Source organism: Epinephelus fuscoguttatus, linkage group LG5, assembly GCF_011397635.1.
Source record: "Epinephelus fuscoguttatus linkage group LG5, E.fuscoguttatus.final_Chr_v1".
NCBI lineage: Eukaryota > Metazoa > Chordata > Actinopteri > Perciformes > Serranidae > Epinephelus > Epinephelus fuscoguttatus.
Genome location: NC_064756.1, coordinates 40,146,090 through 40,166,333, shown reverse-complemented (window position 1 = coordinate 40,166,333; position 20,244 = coordinate 40,146,090). Strand labels below are relative to the sequence as shown.

General features: G+C 42.2%; 1 protein-coding gene and 1 long non-coding RNA gene across 2 annotated transcripts; one reads left to right on the top strand and one right to left on the bottom strand.

The window, feature by feature from the left end:
• Window positions 1-3,833: 3,833 nt before the first annotated feature.
• On the bottom strand, window positions 3,834-6,763 carry LOC125888304 (uncharacterized). The gene is made up of 3 exons (XR_007449315.1): window positions 6,589-6,763; window positions 4,176-4,268; window positions 3,834-4,094 (listed from the first exon to the last, which is right to left on the bottom strand). It is a non-coding gene; the product is annotated as an uncharacterized LOC125888304 (long non-coding RNA).
• A 169-nt stretch (window positions 6,764-6,932) lies between these two features.
• lhx1a (LIM homeobox 1a) lies at window positions 6,933-16,219 on the top strand. The gene is made up of 5 exons (XM_049575562.1): window positions 6,933-7,846; window positions 9,998-10,221; window positions 10,937-11,220; window positions 13,123-13,288; window positions 14,293-16,219. The coding sequence occupies exons 1-5, from the start codon at window positions 7,677-7,679 to the stop codon at window positions 14,670-14,672; spliced, it is 1,224 nt and encodes a 407-aa protein (XP_049431519.1). The 5' UTR covers window positions 6,933-7,676; the 3' UTR covers window positions 14,673-16,219.
• The last annotated feature ends 4,025 nt before the right edge of the window (window positions 16,220-20,244 follow it).

The window sequence follows — 20,244 nt, the reverse complement described above, 5'->3', positions numbered from 1 at the left end:
CTTCTGTGTTCGACTGTGTTATGAGCTACAGTGTGAGTGGAGGGCGGATGCTTCTACCCCCCCAAGCGTTCAGTCCCCCGTGTTGGGCCCCCAGGGGCCCTAAATCCCCCCTGCTCTTCCCTGCAGCCCCTCTCTGACGTGCATGCCGAGGAGAGCAGCGCTTTGCCTATGCATTAGCCATCCATTTCCCCCGGCTGACACCTCTCCAACATAAAACCGTAAGGCAGAGGTAAAATATCTCTCTCCTGGCGAAAATAAAGCTTTGTCTGCCTGCTGATCTATTGGATATAAAAATAAAGCCGCGGCTTTGATGCGGGCTTTACCTTATGCGCGCCTTTGCTTTTTGCGCACACAGAGCTCCAATGAAGATGGATGGTACGGGATTGGCCGCGGTGCGTCCAGCACAGCAACATCACTCACTCCACTTCTTCTTCCCCCCCCCCTCCTCCTCCTCCTCCTCCTCCTCCTCCTCTCACAGCTTTTTTTTTTTTTACTCAGATGTTGTTGAGGACTGCGTTGTTGGTTATCGATCAGTGAATGCCAATAATTATGCAAGGATTATCAGACTAATCGGTTCTGGAAAAGTTGTGCGCGTTCACATTCAGGAATGATTTGACTCCTTTGGCTTCTTGTTTCATTTTCTTTTCTATGTAATGTGAGAACATTTCCAGGTTCACATGGTCATCTGTGATTCCACAATATTTACTGTCAGTCACCCTTTGGATGAGGAAGATTTTAACACAGAACCGTGACTGTCGCTTGGTTTTGCTGATTGTACAGGCCTAAAACTGGAGATGCATTTGCAAGAGGTTTAATTCTGATGATATCTAGACATTGTAAAATAAAGGTAGGCCGCGTTTTTTTCAGTTCTAGCTCCTCCAACAGTTAAAATCCAATATATGCGTATGTACAAAAAATAGTAAAGCTGCAGAAACTGATGCAACGGAAATACTTTTAGATCAGGCACACTGTAGCTTCAATTCTTTGATTTTCACATCATAAAAAGCTTTTTTTCTACCTTTGTTTCTATTCATAGAATATGAATAAATTCATACACCAAAGAGCACACATCATATGAGGCCATTCAGTCCTGCAGCACTTGGATCGTTACAAAAATGGTCCATGACAGAGCAGAATTTGACATTTAGCCGCATTAAATCAGATTTTAAGAATCACATTATTTGATTATTCTTATTTTATTTTACAAATAAACATGTTTCTGTTATAATGTAGGTTTTGTATCCACCTACTCTAACCAAAACTTTTAAGGCCATTTTCTTCTGGGATTAAAAAAGCTCAATAAGGTTTTCCACAGGGCCTCTTTAGTGCTGTAAAAAGTCGGTTTAGAAAGCACTAAATATTCCAAGTAGTAATTCAATCACAATGTGGCGGTTGGCTGTACCACTTTGAAGAGAAAATTATTGGTAGGATGTTCCTGACTAAACACGCACTGATATTTTAACCATTTAAAAAAATAAACTCGTCATCTCATCGTTAATAAAAAATAAATAAATAAAAACAGCAGTTGAGTGTTTAAGTAGCATCCATGGGCCGATCTGCTCTATTTTAATGCAGGTATCAGCAGCGGCCAGCTCTCCCTCTCTCAATGCTTGCGGGCTTTTTTTTCCAGAGCGCTGAAATCGGCTGCGGTGACGGCAGCAGCAGCAGCAGCAGCTATCTGCCGCTCTGCAGCCATGCAGCCCGTCCCCAGAGTATTGGCCATCGGGCGATAATATCTCAAAGGGAGTGGTTATCGCCACACATTATATTATAATCATTAGTGATCCTAGCCCTTTCACCCTGACTGCAGAATAAGCGCGGAGAACCATTAATCTGGACTAGGGGAACTGCTTCCCAGCGCCTTTATGTATGTGCGTTTCTCACTGACTCTGTTTTTAGTTTGGATTCACAGTGAAGGTGAAGGTTTTTAGAAGGTTTTTATTGAGAGTACCCGCCTCCATCAGCCCGTTAGTGTTCTCAACCTCGTAAAAAATGATTTTTGGAATTTGCTCTATTGGTTTAACGATGGAATCTCCTGACCTGTGCTGCGTTTTGAGCTGTGGATATTATTTTTAAAGGGTTCCAAATGACTTTTCTAACACAAAAACAAAGAGAAAACACGTACATAGAATGTATGTATGTATATATATATATATATATATACACATATATACATATGTGAGTGTGTGTGTGTGTGTGTGTGTGTGTGTGTGTGTGTGTGTGTGTAATGTGCGCTGACTGCCTGTTCTAAAGCTTTATTCCCACATAACGCCAGCAGTAACTTGGAACTGAGGACATAATAATGTAATAGTAATAGTGCTAATAGCATCATTGGCTAAACCCTCTCTGTATTCGGATTGAATTCGCCCCCTAGAGGAGCGAGCGGGACCCTGGTGGTGGTTGCGGTGCTGTGATGATGGTGGTGGCCTCGTTTCTGGGTGACCTCGGAGTCTCGTGCAGGGTTATTTTCCTGGACCCCCAAAGCCCCAAATTCTCTTCCTCATATGATCTGCTTGGGAAAACGAACAGACAGTGAAGTCAGTGGTGGCTGAAGCTGTAGATGGTTGTGGAGGTCGGATCATCAGCCTCTGAATATTGGCTAATGTGTGTGTGTGTGTGTGTGTGTGTGTGTGTGTGTGTGTGTTGGGGGTTGACTGGCTGAGAAGAGACAGCTGTAGGGAGATGATCTATAAATCCCATTGGATTTCTCTCAGCACAGGACGGGACCGGAGTTGGAAAGTCTGGAAAATGTTTGCGTAGAGTTGGTGTTGGCTCAATAATCCACGATGAGTTCTCATCGGCATATGTTTGGCTGCTGAACTACAGGAGGAGGTCGAGGGAGGAGGAAGAGGAGGAAACAGCTCAGTCAGTCGATCATGGAACTGTGCGTCCTTTTGCGTTAGCTTTGCCACAGCCCTCCCCCAGCCATGTGGGTTACACCATTACGGACTATAGGGCCTTTGCTGTGTGAGCTCCGCGCGCCAGGATGGATGGACGGAGTCATGGGTGGATGGATGGATGGATGGACAGAAGAAGGAGGGAGGGTCGGATTTCGGTCCTGGGAGTGCGTGATAATACTGTGAAGAATGATTGACAGGATGGTCAGGGCAGGGAAACTGCCCCCACCCCACCTCCCCCTCCTCCTCCAACATCTCCTCTACAAACTCACTGTATGGATGTGATGGTTAACTTTGCGTCAGATGTGCGCGCTTTTCATGCTGTTTGCACAGCCAAGAAAATAGCTGACATATGTGATCAATTTGAGTGGAAAGCACACTTTACGCATTGTTAAACCCGCTTTCTGTGGATGGACGTGTTACTAAAATTACTACATTTACAGTTTATTTTTACCACTTAAAAATAACGCGGATACATTCTGATGCTACTTTTCGTTTTTGGCAAAAGAAAGGAGAAAAATAGTGTTTTTTCAGAGAAAGAAATAATTGTGGCCTATGTTTATACGTTTTTCGTCTTAAAGAATCTTCTGATTTCCGTGTAAATGATGTTACATTATGGAGCCTACATGAGGCACACTTTTGTACAAAGCGACCTACAGTGAGTGCAGTGAATAAAATGGAATCTTTTTTTTTTCTCATGAGCTTTTAATTTTCTTCCTTTCTTTCAAAACACGCACATTTTGCCACAGCTGCACCTTCGAATAATTTCCCCTATTCCACGTGTTAAGTTTTATAGGAATAGAGATGAAAAATTATACAAATGATATTAACTGAGCCAGTTTCACAGAAATTGGACTGTTTATTCCGAAAATAAACGCATTCACAAGCCAGAATGATCAATGCGTCTTAGTATGAATTATGAATATCAGCGCCTGTTTGCAATATTCCTTTGTAAAAGGAGAAAAAAAATCCTGCAGAGAGAGACTGCAAACAGCAGAGCAGAGCAGCGGACCGGTACCCCACCCTCCACTTCCTCCTCCTCCCCGGTACACTCAGTTGATCAAAGCTCCAGTCGGGGGTGATATTTCTCTCTGTATTACCGGAGTCACGGTGTGTCCCCCGGCAGCCTGCCCGGCCTCACTGGCCCGGCTGTAATGTCACACAGCCCGGCTTTAACAGCCTGGCCACCCCGGGAAACTACACGTAGAAGAAGAAATAGCTTTTAGCATCTCTTTTATACATAAATATTAAAATGTTTTGCCCAGCCCATCCAATCACCTGCTCGATTCAGTCTTTATTCCAAAGTCCTCTCCTTCCTTTAGCCGTGGCCCTCATACATTGTTGTGGTGACATTGTGTCTCTTAACTGAGCCTGGAGGAGAGACGGGAGACAAATAAACGTGTCATGATTAGAATTAATGATTGCATGCATCTTCACAGCCTCATTCATTATCTCAGATTAATTATCTCGCAGTGTACCAGTTCACTTGTCTGCACTTCATAAACCCCAAATCTCCTGGGCTGCTTTACAACACTATGGCCCTGATACAAGAATATCCCTTTTCTTGCCTGTGGATGCATGGCCTGTACTGTCCACAATTAGATTTTGGAGGAAGTAAAAGAAATGCGTAAAATTTTAAATGTGAAATAAAATAAAATTCCTCTTAGTGGGCACCAATAAAAGACACATTTCAGAGATAGATTTACATTTCCAACTATTACTGTAACGCTCTGAGTTTCATTTTCTTCACAGGTCTGCCGGGAAACCACGCGCCATCCAGTCTTAATCCACCCATCCTGAGATTCACCACAAAAAGAAAAAATAAAAAGTTTTGTTTTCCTCAACTTGAGCGCAGACGCTGCGCCACAAATTCCAATTTACAACTTCTGCCTGCATCAGAATAAAAATATGAGTGAGAATATAATCTATTGCTAGTGAGGGATTACAGTGGTAAGGTTAAAACCATTTTTGCATTTAATAGTGTCTTTGCCTGGAGGGGAGTTGAGATATTTTTAAGCTTATAGCCTATATTTTGATTTCCTTCTATTCGTGGATTAATCTGCCTCTGTGAGCTGGCTTTTTTCTTCTCTCTCTGGCTTATTCTAAATCAGGCAGAGATTATCCCCACTGACAGACTATCAAGGCATCTTCTACACATGGAAATAACAACAACTTTTGTTGTTTACATGCTGCATTTACAAGTTTGTGTGGTGGTGGAGAGAGTCAGGCCTGCAGACTGCAGGCTTTCTGGGTTTAGTCTTTACATTCGAAAAAAGGGGAAAGTGAGTTTGTAGTCCGACAGAAACGCGACATTTCCACTGCTTATTGCCCCCCTCTATGTAGAACTATGGACCGCCCAGTTGTCATGGTGCTCAATGACCCCTCTCTGCCTATCTCTCTGATGGAAACATAACCAGATGCTCAGCAGAATGCGCTCAGACGCACCGCTCACAAACAGAAAAGTTGGGGAAATGGGAGGAAAAAGAAGAACACTTGAGGAGAGGGAGAGGAGACTGTCGGGCTTAAGAGGTGGTAAAACAAAAACGAGATGGAGTCCATGCGTTTTGAAGCCTTATCTCTCCTTTTCCCCTAAAGCCACTAACACATGTCCTGTTGAAGGGGCGCTCCCCAGACGCCGGGAGGCAGCTGGACGGGGACGGACGGGCGTTTTGCATGAGAAGCGGCCCATATGCAAGGGGATGCTGGCGGGATATTGGTAGAGATACATGGGTGATCTTGGGATCGTCTTTTCTGCTTAAGTGCGCAGCTATTGGCTCCATTTTAAGACGTGCAAATTAAAATTCTGTTTATTTGTACGGTAAAGACAAATACGATATTTTTTAAGTGTAATTACATTTAATAAATTATTATGTTTACAAGCCACAATCTTGTGTAAACAAACGTTTCAGAGATTAAACAAACTATTTTCCTGGCGAATGCAAATCTTGATTAGATAGTAGAACGAAACGAATTTGTTCGACAAGCATGTAAACTTTTTCTCTCCAGTCTAGACAATGTTCACTGAGAGAAAAAAGAGTTCAGCAGTGCAGGCCTGTAAATCATCAACACAAAATACTTGATGGTGCTCATTGATGGAAAATGACTAATAATCCAACAGGCTGTTGAGCTCATGGTGTTATTTACTTAAGGTGGACTTGGACTGGATTGCTCCTGACTCGCCGAGCTGCACCAGCATCAACTTTGGAGCCTTTCTGTCTTTCACTACCAAGCTTCCTCTCCATCACACCGAAGAGACAACTGCTTTTAGTGTGCTGTGCGCACAAAAACATATAATGTAAATTAGCACATGCCATTCTGCAATGTTGCACGACACTGGGAAAAGCGAAAAACGACAACATCATATTTCCAGAACCCGGTCATCAGCTAAATCAGATCTTGGCAGAGATGTTCGACAGCTTTGTGCTGCGTAATCAAACATTTAGCCCTATGGATGATGCGTTCAAGTGCAAAGCAGGCAGTTAAGATTCTCTCCCTATATATAGGCTATATATCAACGGACAGCTGGTTTATTGATTTAAAAAAAGCCTCCAGTTATTTTCAAATAACAAAACAAACATGCCCGACTTGTGCGTACTGGCGCAAGGTAACTTTACATGAATAAACGGGGCGCGCGCCATGCAATATGCGCCTCCAGCTTCTTTATCCTGAAGACGCCACTGAGATTATCTACCTGCTCAGATTCCTTCTTCATGCCCCCCTCATGCCCAGAAGACAATTTGCTCAGCAGCTGAAAAGTGGCTTCTCTCCCTCCGCGCTGCTCGCCCTCCGCCGCGGCTGCTTCCTCCAAACACATTCACTAACATATGACAGTTTGCAGGGAAATTCTTGACAATTGGTGTCTTGAGTGTGTGGCATAAATAGCAGGCAGAGCCCTCGCTGGGTTATGATGGGGCGGCTTGATGGTTGCTGGCATGGCGCGACGCTGATTGGTCCGGCCGCGGCCTGACGTCAGGAGGCTGGGAATAAGGCTGGGTTGGAGCTTTAGGAGCAAGACAGTTTACTGGAGACCCAGCGCATCCCAGCATACACACGGTACTGGAGACTGAGGGCATCCCAGCATACACACTGACTACTACCGGAGCCGAAAGCGCATCGCAGCATCCCCCGCCGCCACAAGCTGAACGTCCAGGATCATCGGACTGAGCGAGAGGGGAAAACACTCTTTTGAAAAAACCTTTTGGGTGTGTGATTTTGTTTCCTGCCGGGTTGTGCACAGTGGATACGCTGCCATGTCAAAGTACACTGAATTATTTATAGGCGTGCGTGTCTTGTTGTGTGACAGCTCTGCCCTAAAAGCGTTTTATTAGACGCCTCTTCCAGCACTGACTGGCACACGACGCTCCTCTCACCGATGCGTCACTTCCAAGAGCGCCGGGACAACCAAACTGGCTCCAGTCTTCTCACCTGAGCCGATCTGCAGCTTCCTGTGTTGAAATCTACATTTCGGTTGAATTGTGTGTTTTGCCCCGGATCCAATAAAGGACTGATTATTTTCTTTACCTTTTGGTTTTTTCACCTGAGAGAGAGGACGCGTCGCCATCCTGTCTGTTTTTCTTTTTGGACGCTGAGCCTTTTTACGCATGCAGGGAGAAAACTGTGGTGACACCTGATCGACTGGCTTCTCCGCGCACATTGACCCGGGAGCTCCAGGCGAATCAAGGAAGGAGAAAGCAGATTCTCGGTCAATGCTCGGCCTGTGCTGTTGATTTTGTTTGTGTGTGTGCGCTTCATTTGTGGGGTTGTAGCCCAGCCAAAGCCATGGTCCACTGCGCCGGCTGCGAGAGGCCTATTCTGGACCGCTTTCTGCTCAACGTGCTGGATAGAGCCTGGCACGTCAAGTGCGTGCAGTGCTGCGAGTGCAAATGTAACTTGACAGAGAAATGTTTTTCTCGAGAGGGGAGACTGTACTGCAAAAATGATTTCTTTAGGTAAGCACGGGGAAGGTGACAGAAAAACTCAGCAGTGTTTTTGTTTATTAATGTGTGTGAGTTTATGTCAGGAGGTGGACTGTAGCAGCAGCAGCAGGTAAACAGGCACATGTGCATTTAGGAAATTATGTAGCCTACAGACATTTAAATAGGAGCGTAAAATAGGAGCAGAGATTGTGATGGCACATCATAAAATAAAAAGGAAAACAATTGGGCCAAACATTACATTTATTAAAACGTATGATATAATAATTTGTAGTCTTGTGCACATTAAGAGCAGACCAAATGTTTGTGTCCTCCATATGATTTACAACTTTTTAATGAGGTATACTATTGAAATACCACTGACTAAACAAGTACTTATTAAAAACTCTGCCTCTCATGCTTCTTCAGACAAATAGTTAAATAGAATAAATTAAATATATACATGTATATATATATTTAAACTTAACACATCTGCTGACTGAACACACATGATTGCAAGCATTTGCAGCGAACACAGAGTTTCTGCTGTATTTATTTATTCTCCAAATAAATGGATAAAGCGACCTGTCCGTGCCTGTGGGCGTGAAGGAGGACTCGGAGGCGATAAGCTTTGATTAGGAGCGAGTAATTAAAAGCTTGTTAATTTGGATTCTTATGCAAAACAACAACAAAAGAGGGCCAGAAACATTAAGCGTGTGTGCACTCGCTCTCAGCGGGGAGAGAGAGGGAGGGGGGTGGTTTGTTAGGAAATCGAGGAAATCACACTTGGGGTGTGTTTTTTTACAGCGCGCAGGCAGCCGGGGGAGCGCACAGGATCAAACCCCGGCCAGAGGAGCCGCTGCCCCGGTGTGTTTGCTCAGTCCGACTGAGGAGGACGTGATAAGTGGATTTGAATAGTAAACTAGTTGAAAAGATCAAGTCCGCAGACAATGCAATCACAGACGTGCAGTCAACAAGCAGTGCACACCACTCAATACACATTGTTTAACGGTGAAGTCAATGGCAGGGCTATAATTTATTATTCCAAAGCAAGCAGCCTGCCTGCTGTCTTGTAGTATTAACTGATTAACTGAGCCTGTGTACAGATATATACATATATATAAAACACAAAAAAGGTCAGAAATGTGGGGGTAAAATATTTAATAAATTCAATAAATCTACTCACTTCTGCACAGTTGTACAGCGGCCTCTGGTAGAAGAAAATCATGTTATTATTTCTAGAGTAATAAAAAAATTTAAAAAAAAAAATAAAACCATTTAGCTTAAGCACATCATTTTTCTTAAAATTATTTAGAGCGTCATTTTCCCAACTTGTGCTCATGTAGCCTATAGATTTAAGCTGCGCACACAATGAAAACATAACTATACGTATTAATGTATTATTATTATTATTATTATTATTATTATTATTATTATTATTATTATTATTATTATTCGGGTAATTTATTGTCATATGCACAACAGTCAGGCTCCAGAGGAGCTGTCGTTGGCGATGACACTCTGAGCTCTAAGGCTCAATCCAATCAAACAATACTGATTTAAATATGTATAAACAAGGGGGAAACTTATTATTATTATTATTATTATTATTATTATTATTATTATTATTATTATTATAATACCCAAAACGTCAATGTGGATTGAGCATAAAGGTTCATTCCTGTATCTGGAAATAGCACTCCAAAAACCTCCTGAAATGCGCTCTCAAAGTGAAGCAGCTTTCTTTTCTTTTCTTCTTCATGTTATGCGTATCTTGGGTTTATAGAGACTCCTTTTCACCATTATTATTATTATTATTATTATTATTATTATTATTATTATTATTATTATTATTTTTCATGTAAAATATTCCATGTTTAAGCATGGGTTATGATTCGACTTTAGCCCATAGCATATGCGCTTTCAAATGGTCAAGTAAGGTTTTAAAAATAAGTGCGATCTGATGTCTAGACTATGTTATATTTTTTTTTTCCACAACAATGTTACTTCGAGCTGAACTGGGTCAACAGTATTTTAAAATGTGAATGTATATAATGCTAAATACGTTTCTTTCAGTCCCACGAAACTCCGCCTGGTCACCAAAAATGCTGCGCGTTGATATTAATGACTTCATGATGTCTATAATAACACAAACAGCCATCTCCTTTCCCTCTCTCCCTCCTGCAGACGGTTCGGCACAAAGTGTGGCGGCTGTTCGCAGGGCATCTCTCCAAACGACCTGGTCCGGAGGGCCCGGAGCAAAGTGTTTCACCTCAACTGCTTCACCTGCATGATGTGCAATAAGCAGCTCTCCACCGGAGAGGAGCTTTACATCATAGACGAGAATAAATTCGTTTGCAAAGACGATTACCTAAACAACGCCAGTGTAAAAGACACCAACCTCCTCTCAGGTACGTGTGTGTGTGTGTGTGTGTGTGTGTGTGTGCGTGTGTGTGTGTGTGTGTGTGTGTGTGTGCGCGCGCGCGAGGCGGGATAAATTGTGATGGATGTGATGTGTTCAGCCCCGCAGTGGCTTCATCATTTCCATGACCAGGACTCAGACACATTCTGAGAATTCAACAACAAACACACTCCGCTGTCTGCTGATTATTTTGTTTCCAAATATATATTTTCAGTTCCAACCTTTTATTTACGTAAGATTGCGATTTTTATTGGGCGTGCAACGTAAATGTTTATTCCATGCTGCTTCATGTAGGATGCATATTGCGTTTCTTCTTCTTCATTTTTACTTAGTATTTAAGTCTCTAAGCAACACAGTCGAGGGGAAAACACAGCAGCTATTTGTTTATAAAATGAAGGTTCCAGTCTTTATATATTTATTTGGATATTAACGGTGCAACACATAAAGATAAAACCATCGTGTCAAATTGCTAAACACCGTTTAAAAAGCCAGATGAACCTCACAGAAAATATCGTTTCTTGTTATTAATGTTGGTGTAGTTTGCATCACCGACTTGAGGTCATAGTTCCTCCACCTTTAATTGACCACTACATCACTGCTGACACAGTCTACAGTGATAAATATAGTTTTGTTCCTTTTCCGCTGTGCTTTATCACTGCAGTATTTCCTGTGTTTATTCTCATTTCCATTTGTCATTTATTTAGTAACGGCGTGCAGCGACCCCAGTTTATCGCCGGACTCTCAAGACCCGCTACAGGACGACGTGGTCCTAAAGGACACGGAGATCGCCGCCCTGTCCGACAAAGAGACGGTCAATAACGAGAATGACGACCAGAACCTCGGCGGGAAGCGGCGCGGCCCGCGGACCACCATCAAGGCCAAACAGCTGGAGACGCTGAAGGCGGCGTTCGCTGCCACCCCCAAACCCACCAGACACATCAGGGAGCAGCTGGCCCAGGAGACCGGCCTCAACATGAGGGTCATCCAGGTAAAGGAACATCGATATTTAGCGTCCAAGCTGGAGCACTCCCCGAGATCCTGAGTTCCAGAGTGGATTATCCCTCTTATGTCACTACAACTTCATTCATTAACCACCAAATAAAGACGCGTAAAGCGCATAAATGAGGGTGTTCCTCAAGGTCCACGTGGCACCCAACAAAAAATTATAGGGCTCTCCATCCCCAGTCATTTATACGGTTCAATGGTAAATCACCAAAATTGGGGTCTTCTGATTCTGTCTGATGGTTCTGAAATATTATGGAAATAACATTCAGGGGACACCCACAGGTTGAGGAGGTGGGCTCGCGCCTTTTCTGTTTTATAGGGTGTTACGCACCCATTAAAAGGTGTGATGTAACAGCTTATATTTTATGGAAAAATGTCCCTGCCAAGCTGCCAGACTGCCATGACCGTGCAGGCCTCATCCCATCAGAGAGGCTCCACCTCCCCCTCAGCATCAACTCCCCCTCCACCCTCTCCTCACCTCCCTCGCCCCTCTTTAAAGGAGGCCTCTTCCCTTCAAACTGCGCGGTCACATTGAATTCATTAAGCCAGAGATTGGCCAACGGACGAGGTTGATTTGGAAACGGGTAATTTATATGGGTATTTTTGATTCTTGGCGCTGGCGACGGGGCAAAGTCGCCAACTGGCGCCGGGCTGCTGGGAGCGCTGGGAGCCGCTGGGAGTCCTGGCACAGCGCTGCCATCACGTTTTGCGACCACATTTAGCCATGCTGTGAGTCTTTCCAGCCAAGTGGAAAGACAGAAATCTGTTTCAAGGGTCTTCAGATTGTCTCCTCAGAAATCTGAATTACAGCAGGGCCATATTAAGTTAAACAAAGAGCAACACAGACAAATGACAACACATTATTATTATTATTATTATTATTATTATTATTATTATTATTATCATATTATTATTATTATTATTATTATTATCGATTTTGTATGAGGAACTATTTTCATTTTTTCCCCTTTTATTGCTAATGTCCAAAATTTGTTAAAGCCATTATTTTATATGACGCACTAAATCACTGACATTGTAAATTATACATTCATGAGCCAAAATATTAATACCCATCAGAAGTAATAACAGACCTCCTCCAAGAAAAAAAAGTGGAAATAATTGGAAAACAGGTCTTTTGGTTTACTAACAGGTTTCTATCATAATGTGGATGAGGCTGCGGGGCAGATCAGGTAAAAAGCTTAAACATAGCAGATTAATGGCGATAAAGTGAAAAGTGGTGAAGTAGGGGTATCTAATATGTATGAGCACGAGAGAGAAAGGGAAGCGCGTAATTAAAGGAAGCCGGCCTATAGATTAGGAAATGATAACCTCCAAGAGCCCGGTAATATATTGGTAACAACCCTCCTATTAAGTATTAATTGGAGATTTTAAGCCCCCGCTGCTGCAGCCTTCAGTCGGAGTAAATGGAGGGTTAAAAGATCATTAGGGAGGTTAGATGTGACTCTCGCTCCTGTAACGATAATTGGGCGCAGTTCTCTCCACCGCAGAGCCTTGCGGATTTAACGCACCGGCTCATCACGCACGCCGCAAAACACACAGACAGCCTGGTTATTTACTCTAATAAGAAACCAATGCGGTGCAGGTGCCAAGGTAAATATGACACCTAATTACACTTTCTTTTGTATGAGTAAGAATTTACACAGTGAGGTTTATTTGCTTGTTGGCTTGTTTACATGTTTATTCAGACATTTCTGCCCTCTAAAATTCAGCCGTCTGCCTTCTTCCATCACCTCCATTTCTCACTCCCCTCCCATCTTCCGCACACAATATTGACGCGCAATCAAAATGGCGTCAGAAGCCTATTGCATGTTTGCTGAGTGACACGAGGTGACCCATATGTGTGTGTTTTTGTGTCTGTGCCCAGGTCTGGTTCCAGAACCGACGTTCCAAAGAGAGGCGCATGAAGCAGCTGAGCGCGCTGGGCGCCCGGAGGCATGCGTTTTTCCGGAGCCCGAGGCGGATGAGGACGCTGGTGGACCGCCTGGAACCCGGAGAGCTGATCCCCAACGGGCCCTTCTCCTACTACGGAGGTATGAGTGCAACTGCATTTTTTTTTTTTTAAGAAAAAAAAATTATGTCCTCCAAAGTGTTTTTTTTCTCTCTTTTGAAGCATTTTCATAGTCATGTTAAAATGTCTGTTTCAGTCACATTTAAAAAAATATATTATTTGTGTGTAGGAAATAAACAGACAGAGGAAATAAGGAATATTTCCTCTGTCTGTTTATTTCCTATGTCACAACTGGAATGAAACAATGCCCTGTCTTTTCTATATCAAAGTGAGCAGCTGTTGAATAAGAAATAAAGCACTTTAATTTAGGTATTGGATGACCTTATAAAGACAGAAAAGCATGTATGACCTATACACCTTAAGCTTTCTGAAGTCTTTTAAAAATGTTAATTTTAATTTAGTGCACCACATTAAAATAATGTTTCATATCTAAACACATAAATGCAATGCAGTGGTTCTCTGCTCTTCCTCAATAATAAGGCCAGTTAAGATATTCAGCAATAAGGCTCTTATTTTCTTAAAGCAAATTCAGTTGTGATATGTTATTCAGTTTGGGCAGCCCCATCCATGAGCTTTTAGAAATCAGTGAAATAAGTTTACTTGAAGTTAGTTTACATCCCAGTGATTTAATACCACACTCTTCCCTCAAATGCTTTGAAATATCTGATCATTTTCAGAGAATTTCATTTGTGCTCGGGCCTTTGTCCTTTCTGCTGAAGCAAAAAGTCTAATGCTATTCTGCTGAATTGAAAAAAAAAAAGATCAGTCTCAGTAGGTAGAATCGCTGATGAAATGGCCCCCATTTTAATTAATTTTGTGGCCACGTTGTTCTCCCCACCCAATTGCAGTTTTGATTTAAGTGTAACGTGCTCTGTGACTAATGTAGTACGGCGAGGGTCTCTCGCCCTCTCTAATACAGATCAAGCTATGTATATTCAATGAATTCCTCAGTGTCTCCGGAATTATTTCTATACACATTGTTCTCAGAGCTAACGTTGATTTTTTTTTTCTCTTTTGGATCTGCAGATTATCAAAGCGAGTACTACGGCCCAGGAGGGAACTATGATTTCTTCCCTCAGGGGCCTCCATCGTCACAGGCCCAGACCCCAGTCGATCTCCCCTTCGTACCCTCCTCAGGCCCCACGGGCACCCCCCTCGGAGGTATGGATCACCCCCTGCCGGGCCACCACCCCTCCAGCGAAGTGCAACGCTTCTCCGATATCATGTCCCACCACCCGGGGGACTCTCCCAGCCCAGAGCCCGGCATCCCGGGACCCCTCCACAGCATCTCTTCCGAGGTGTTCGGCCCTAGTCCACCTTTTACCTCACTGTCACTGAACGGCAGCGGATACAACAACCACCTGTCCCACCCGCCCTCGGAAATGAACGAGGGCACTGTGTGGTAGCTTTTTGAGAGTGGACTCTACTGGTGAGAGATTCGGTAACGGAGGGTGGTGAGGTTTGGTGGTGTTTTGGGGCTGGGGTTGAGTACAGGGAAATGGATATCGACAGGGTTAGGGCAACCATTGAATCTTTTTTTTTTTTGGTGTTTTCATATTTATTTATTTATTTTCCCATTTGATCTGTTGACCTTTTTTGTGGGGAAAGCATATCTGGCATAAAACATTGTCTTCAGTATTGTGTTTGGGTGTTTCTATTGCTACGTTTGCCCCCCCACACCCCACCCTGCATCCAAAACTGGACTCACGAAAAAAAAAAAAAAAAAAGAATGGGCGAGACTGCTGAACTGCCACCCATTTGGCCCCCTTTTTTGGGCCCCTGGGACACCCTGTCACCCCCAAACCCCCCAACCCAACAGTGGCCCGGCATAGCGACCAAACCTCCTAACACTCACCGGTGGGGTAAAAAACAACCCTTTCGAAATCTCCTATAGTATGTCCCGAACACGAAAACATCATTAGCTACTGTCAAAGACTTCAATAGCTTTACAGAGAGAGAATAAAGGGGCAGAGGGTTGATCGTGTGCTGACCTGGCACTGTAGGAAGGCTGAGCGGCGTTCAGACTATGTTCGAGGCACTAGACTTGTCCCTTGTATTTATTCAGAAGCTCCTCAGACCTCTTGGCCTCTCAAGGCTCTGCCATATTGACACTTAACCTTTTTGACACTATGTTTCTGAAGGCCTGAGGAAATGACAATTTTTCCTCTGTCAGGACTATTTGTTTCTTTTCTTTTTTTTTTTTTTTCTTTTCACGGTTTCAGAATTTCCACCAAATCTGAAGAAGGCCGCCTTCAAAAGGCAAACAGTAAAAACCCTCTACGGATTGCAAACCCTTTATTTAAAATGGAAGTGAACTTGAAATGTTGAAATGAAGTCTACCTTCTAAAAATCTTCTACCGGGGTTCTAAATGGGACTTAGAACAGTCAACTGTTTACGTAATCTATTTAATTCAGGAGTCCAGAAGTCTCGAAAACGATGTTTTAGAACCTCTCGATCCATATAAAAATGTTCCAAGCAACCAACCAAACTTTTGTATTGATTTCATTTATATTGTATGGAGATAAAAACACATTTGCTGGGGTTGTGGTTCACTGTGCTAGTTTGTACAAGATGTTGTTTACAAAAAAGGTAAAAAAATAAAAAATAAAAAAAACAATAAAAACATAAGTAGACATTTGCCAAATTAAAAAAAAATAGCACAAATACTGTTAAAGTGCTTTGCACCATCATCTGCAGAACGTGTTGAGACAAAATGTAAGTGTTAAAAGGAGTAATTGACTTCTTAATTTTTTAGTCTGCTGACAATACATTCATAAAATTGTTAATATAACATACTTAGACAGGTTTTATTTTTGTGTCTTCGAAGGAGAAAAATCCCAACTATTAAAAATTGATGGTCAAATATGCAGCTAGTAGCTGCTACATCTCTTTGAATATCAATCCCTCATGGTATGTCTTTTATTGTTCCAATAAACCTAAGCTTATGTGACCTCCAGTGCATATTAGACCATTCACTGTATAAATACAACATGTTGACAAAAATGTGTTTCTAATAAAACTAGAAAATATACTTATGAATTTTTAACATATTTTCTTTGGAGCAGCTATCTTACAGTATACCCTTACATTACAGTGTGTTATGTATCACAGGGTGTCAGTGCAGCTGTACATCACAGAGCTCTCTGTAAGCTACTTATCAGGCCAGTGTCACTCATTTCATAATGAACGCTTTTTGTCTACATGTCTAATTTTCCATTCAGTGTGTGAAATAATTGGCCTTTGCAGACATGCTGACAGGTAAACAATTCTGATCAGTGTTATTCAAAAACATGGAGTGAAATTGAAACGGCAGTTTGTGGAAAGTGATGAAAAGACAAAGAAAAAAGGAGTCCAACTGAAAGTGTAGAAGCAGAGTTGTAGAAATGCTACCGAATCATGCTTTGAAGCATGCGTTTTGCGATGCTAATCTTAAACTGTCAACAAAGGGTTTTCTCTTTCCCTTCCATGCCGCAGCATTGCACCAGATCCCGATGGCTTGAAGAACAATTCATAGACAAACAGAACAAGGGTTTGAACAACAACAAAAAAAACTTTTCTGCTGATTTTACTTTTCTCCCAGCAGCGGAGGCATTTAGTAGACTGGCTTGCTGTAGCCGACACAAGGGGGAGTGAATTCACAACTTGTGCTGATGCCACTTCTTTCCCAAACCACTTTCACTCTGGCCTCAGATTCTTGTGTTCAGTTACTCGAGGTCGTCGACTAATCATAAGCAGTTAGCTGTGCAACTGTGAAGGACAATGATGAAATCACCGTGACCGCAGCTCTCCTGCTTGTTATGCTTTTATTAGCCTGCTCCTACATTATTATTCCCTGCAGCTTACTGTTCTCGCGGTGCGGTCTGACGGTTGGGAGGGACTTTTCCTAACTTATTTCGGTGAACATAGCCGTAATAATAATCAAACCCAAACACTGAGGCATGATCTTTTGCAGGAAGGATGAAAAAATTATTCATACTTGTAGGGAAACGAGTCAGGCGGTGGGATTGTGGCATGAATCTGAGGGAACCTTTATCTCCCAAACCCTGCATGTGCAGTTAGGACCATATGCAATCCTAGTTTTCTCCCCTGCCTCCAGACTGTAATCCACCATGAATTAATCATGGTCTTGAGAGTTAACCAAGCTTGGGGATGTGGGGTGGAAGGTGGGGGTGGAGGGTCTGTATAAGGATATAGGTCTCTGTTGAGCCCCTGGGCTTAGCCCCCCCTGTGGTAACACCATGCACCGGCGACTGACCGCCCCCGGGGCCACGGCTCTTTAAATTCAAATCTCCTATTGATCGCTCATCAGCTGTTGGTGCAAACTGACCTTGTAGTCTAACGCTGGAAAAATAAAGCAAGCCTTAACAGCACTGAATGGGTTTTAAATGACATTTTAAATCTCTGAGTCAGGACGTTTGAATAGCCCACACACCCACTGGGATCCAAAATAAGTGTACTGATATGTGCATGTGTGTGTGATGAGAGGGGGTGACGGGGGGATAAATGCTTGGTGGGGGTGAGTACAAAATGGTTTACTTTAGGGTACAACAGGGGCCAAAGTGTTGAGCCAATAGGAAGATCATGCCCAGCAGGCGAACACTGAGATACTTGCGTTCAAACTGAGAAGGCTTTTTTCAGAGCGCCTCTCCATATGAGGAGCATTTGGCTGCTAGTTTTAAATGCAGAGTGGCTCAGCTGGAAGCGTACCCACTCCTCGGAACGCACGTAACGTAAGCACACAAACACATGGCACCGCTCCTCGTTTCTCCTCAAACAAACGACACATGTTGGGGGAAGCCAATCTCTTGGCCAGAAATGAGAAAACGCTGTTAATCAATGGAGCAGGTTGGTTGATCGCTGAGCCACATTTCCCTGGCTCAATACTCAGCGAGTGGGTGATACACAGTCATGTAGCAGCCTGATAAGCAGGCCTCTGCTGATGAGCTGTTTGTTTTGCCACCTCTCTATTCTTTACACTTCCTCTTCCTCTACGAGTAAAGACAGAAGGAGATGTTTAAGTCATATGAACATTCTCTTTGCTATTTAAGTAATATTTAAGGACATATTTTGACGCATAATGCCCAATTCTTTTATTTGCATGAGGTGTGACTCAATTCATAACCAGACAAAGAAAACTTCTTTCCCTTCTCTTAACATCCACACCATAGTAGCTCTTAAAAAAAAAAAAAAAGATTTATTTTAACAAACAGAAGAAGAAAAGTAAATAAGATCAGCTCTGGCACCCATCAATGAATGGGCAAAGAAGTGTGCCACCAAGAGAAAGTCAAACATAATCAACAGAAAATCCAGGGAAAATACAAAAACGGATAGACAGAAAGAAAAATAGAAATAAAAAAGCTGGAGTAACATTCTGATGCAGATAAAGTGTCTGTGATAACACTGATCTAGTTTGGAAAGAATTCCTTTTTAAGTGTTTTTTGTAACAAGGCTGTTTCCAGGACTTAAGAAATACTAAGGTGCTGATACCAAATTTCTTCCTATATTAACAATTATCAGATTTGATTATTCAGCTGTTTATATGAAACAATATATAAATGAATGATAATTAAATAAATAAATAAATAAATAAATAAATAAATAAATATATGCCACTTTCTCCATAAACTGGTCTGATAAACTGCTGTAATAGGAATAACATATTCAGTGCAAAAATGCTGGAATCAGCTTATAAAATGCTCACCATGTGTACGTTTTTCACCGTAGAATGTCAGCTCAAATAAACTCCTCCAAATTCCTGAGAAAAATTACCCAGGACGGGATTTCATTGTCCTCAGTGGTATGGCTTCGATACTTTAAACAAGCTTACAGCTAATAAGAAGTGTGTATTCTGCCAAAAAACAGTAAAATATAGAGGACTCAACCTAAAGCAGTCTGAGCAGTGAAGAAAGGTTTCGAACAGGATACAGAATCTGGAGTTGCTCCATTAAGTTAAAACAAAATGGGATGTGTGTGTTTGGGTTGGAAAGTACCCAAGGTGATTTTCTCACACATTTTCTGGTTCTGTTCATTTAGCTTTATGAGGTTAAGTAAAATTATAGGGAGAAATTACAACCAAACAAAGCTCATGTCCAACTACATTCCAATACAGCTGCCAGTTTATTAGGTACACACGGCTAAAAGTAAAGCCTGCGATCCATCTTACGTTTATGAAGGTTATAATGACTTTAGTTGTTGTTTTATCTCAGACATGTGTTAGGATGTTACATACCTTGACACGTTTCGGCGGAAACCTCCACCTTCCCCAGAAGTGTCACTTGTCAAAACTGACAGGAAGGTCACGCCTCCCTAATATCAGCTGGTTGACAGATCAGCTGATAAAGACATGTCACAACCACCAAGTGACACTTCTGAGGAAGGCGGAAGTTTCCGCAAAAACATGTAAAGGTATGTAACATCCTAACACATGTCTGAGATAAAAGAACAACTAAAGTCATTATCAGAAACTGAAGTCATAATGAACACCATTGAACTATGAAGGTCAGGCTTTACTTTCAGGTTGTTTTTTTGTTTGTTTTAACAATTTTACATATGTGTCGATTCAACCCTCTTCTTATTTTTGAGGCTGTAGTTTGTGGAGCTATTGAATTGTTTTGCATTATACTGACAGGTGTTTCTGTTATCAGGTCCACAACATTTATGAGTGAGTTTAGGCCATAGAAGTAGAACGATTAGACAGGATATTGAACTGTTTGCTGTGGTCATTTGACAAGTACAAAACAAAATGGCAATTGTTGTTCTAGTGACAACACATTTCTTCTCTATTAAACAGAAAAATTATGACCATACACCAATCCAAGTTTTTCTCTTTCACCAGACCCACACTAATGTTAGCTTAACTGCGTAGCTAACTCATTGTAAAACACACTTCATTTAAACACGACAGCAACAAAATAAAACTCACCAAAACTGTCTTGGTTTCTCTTGTTAGTCATCTAGTTAGTTAGTCCACTGTTCCA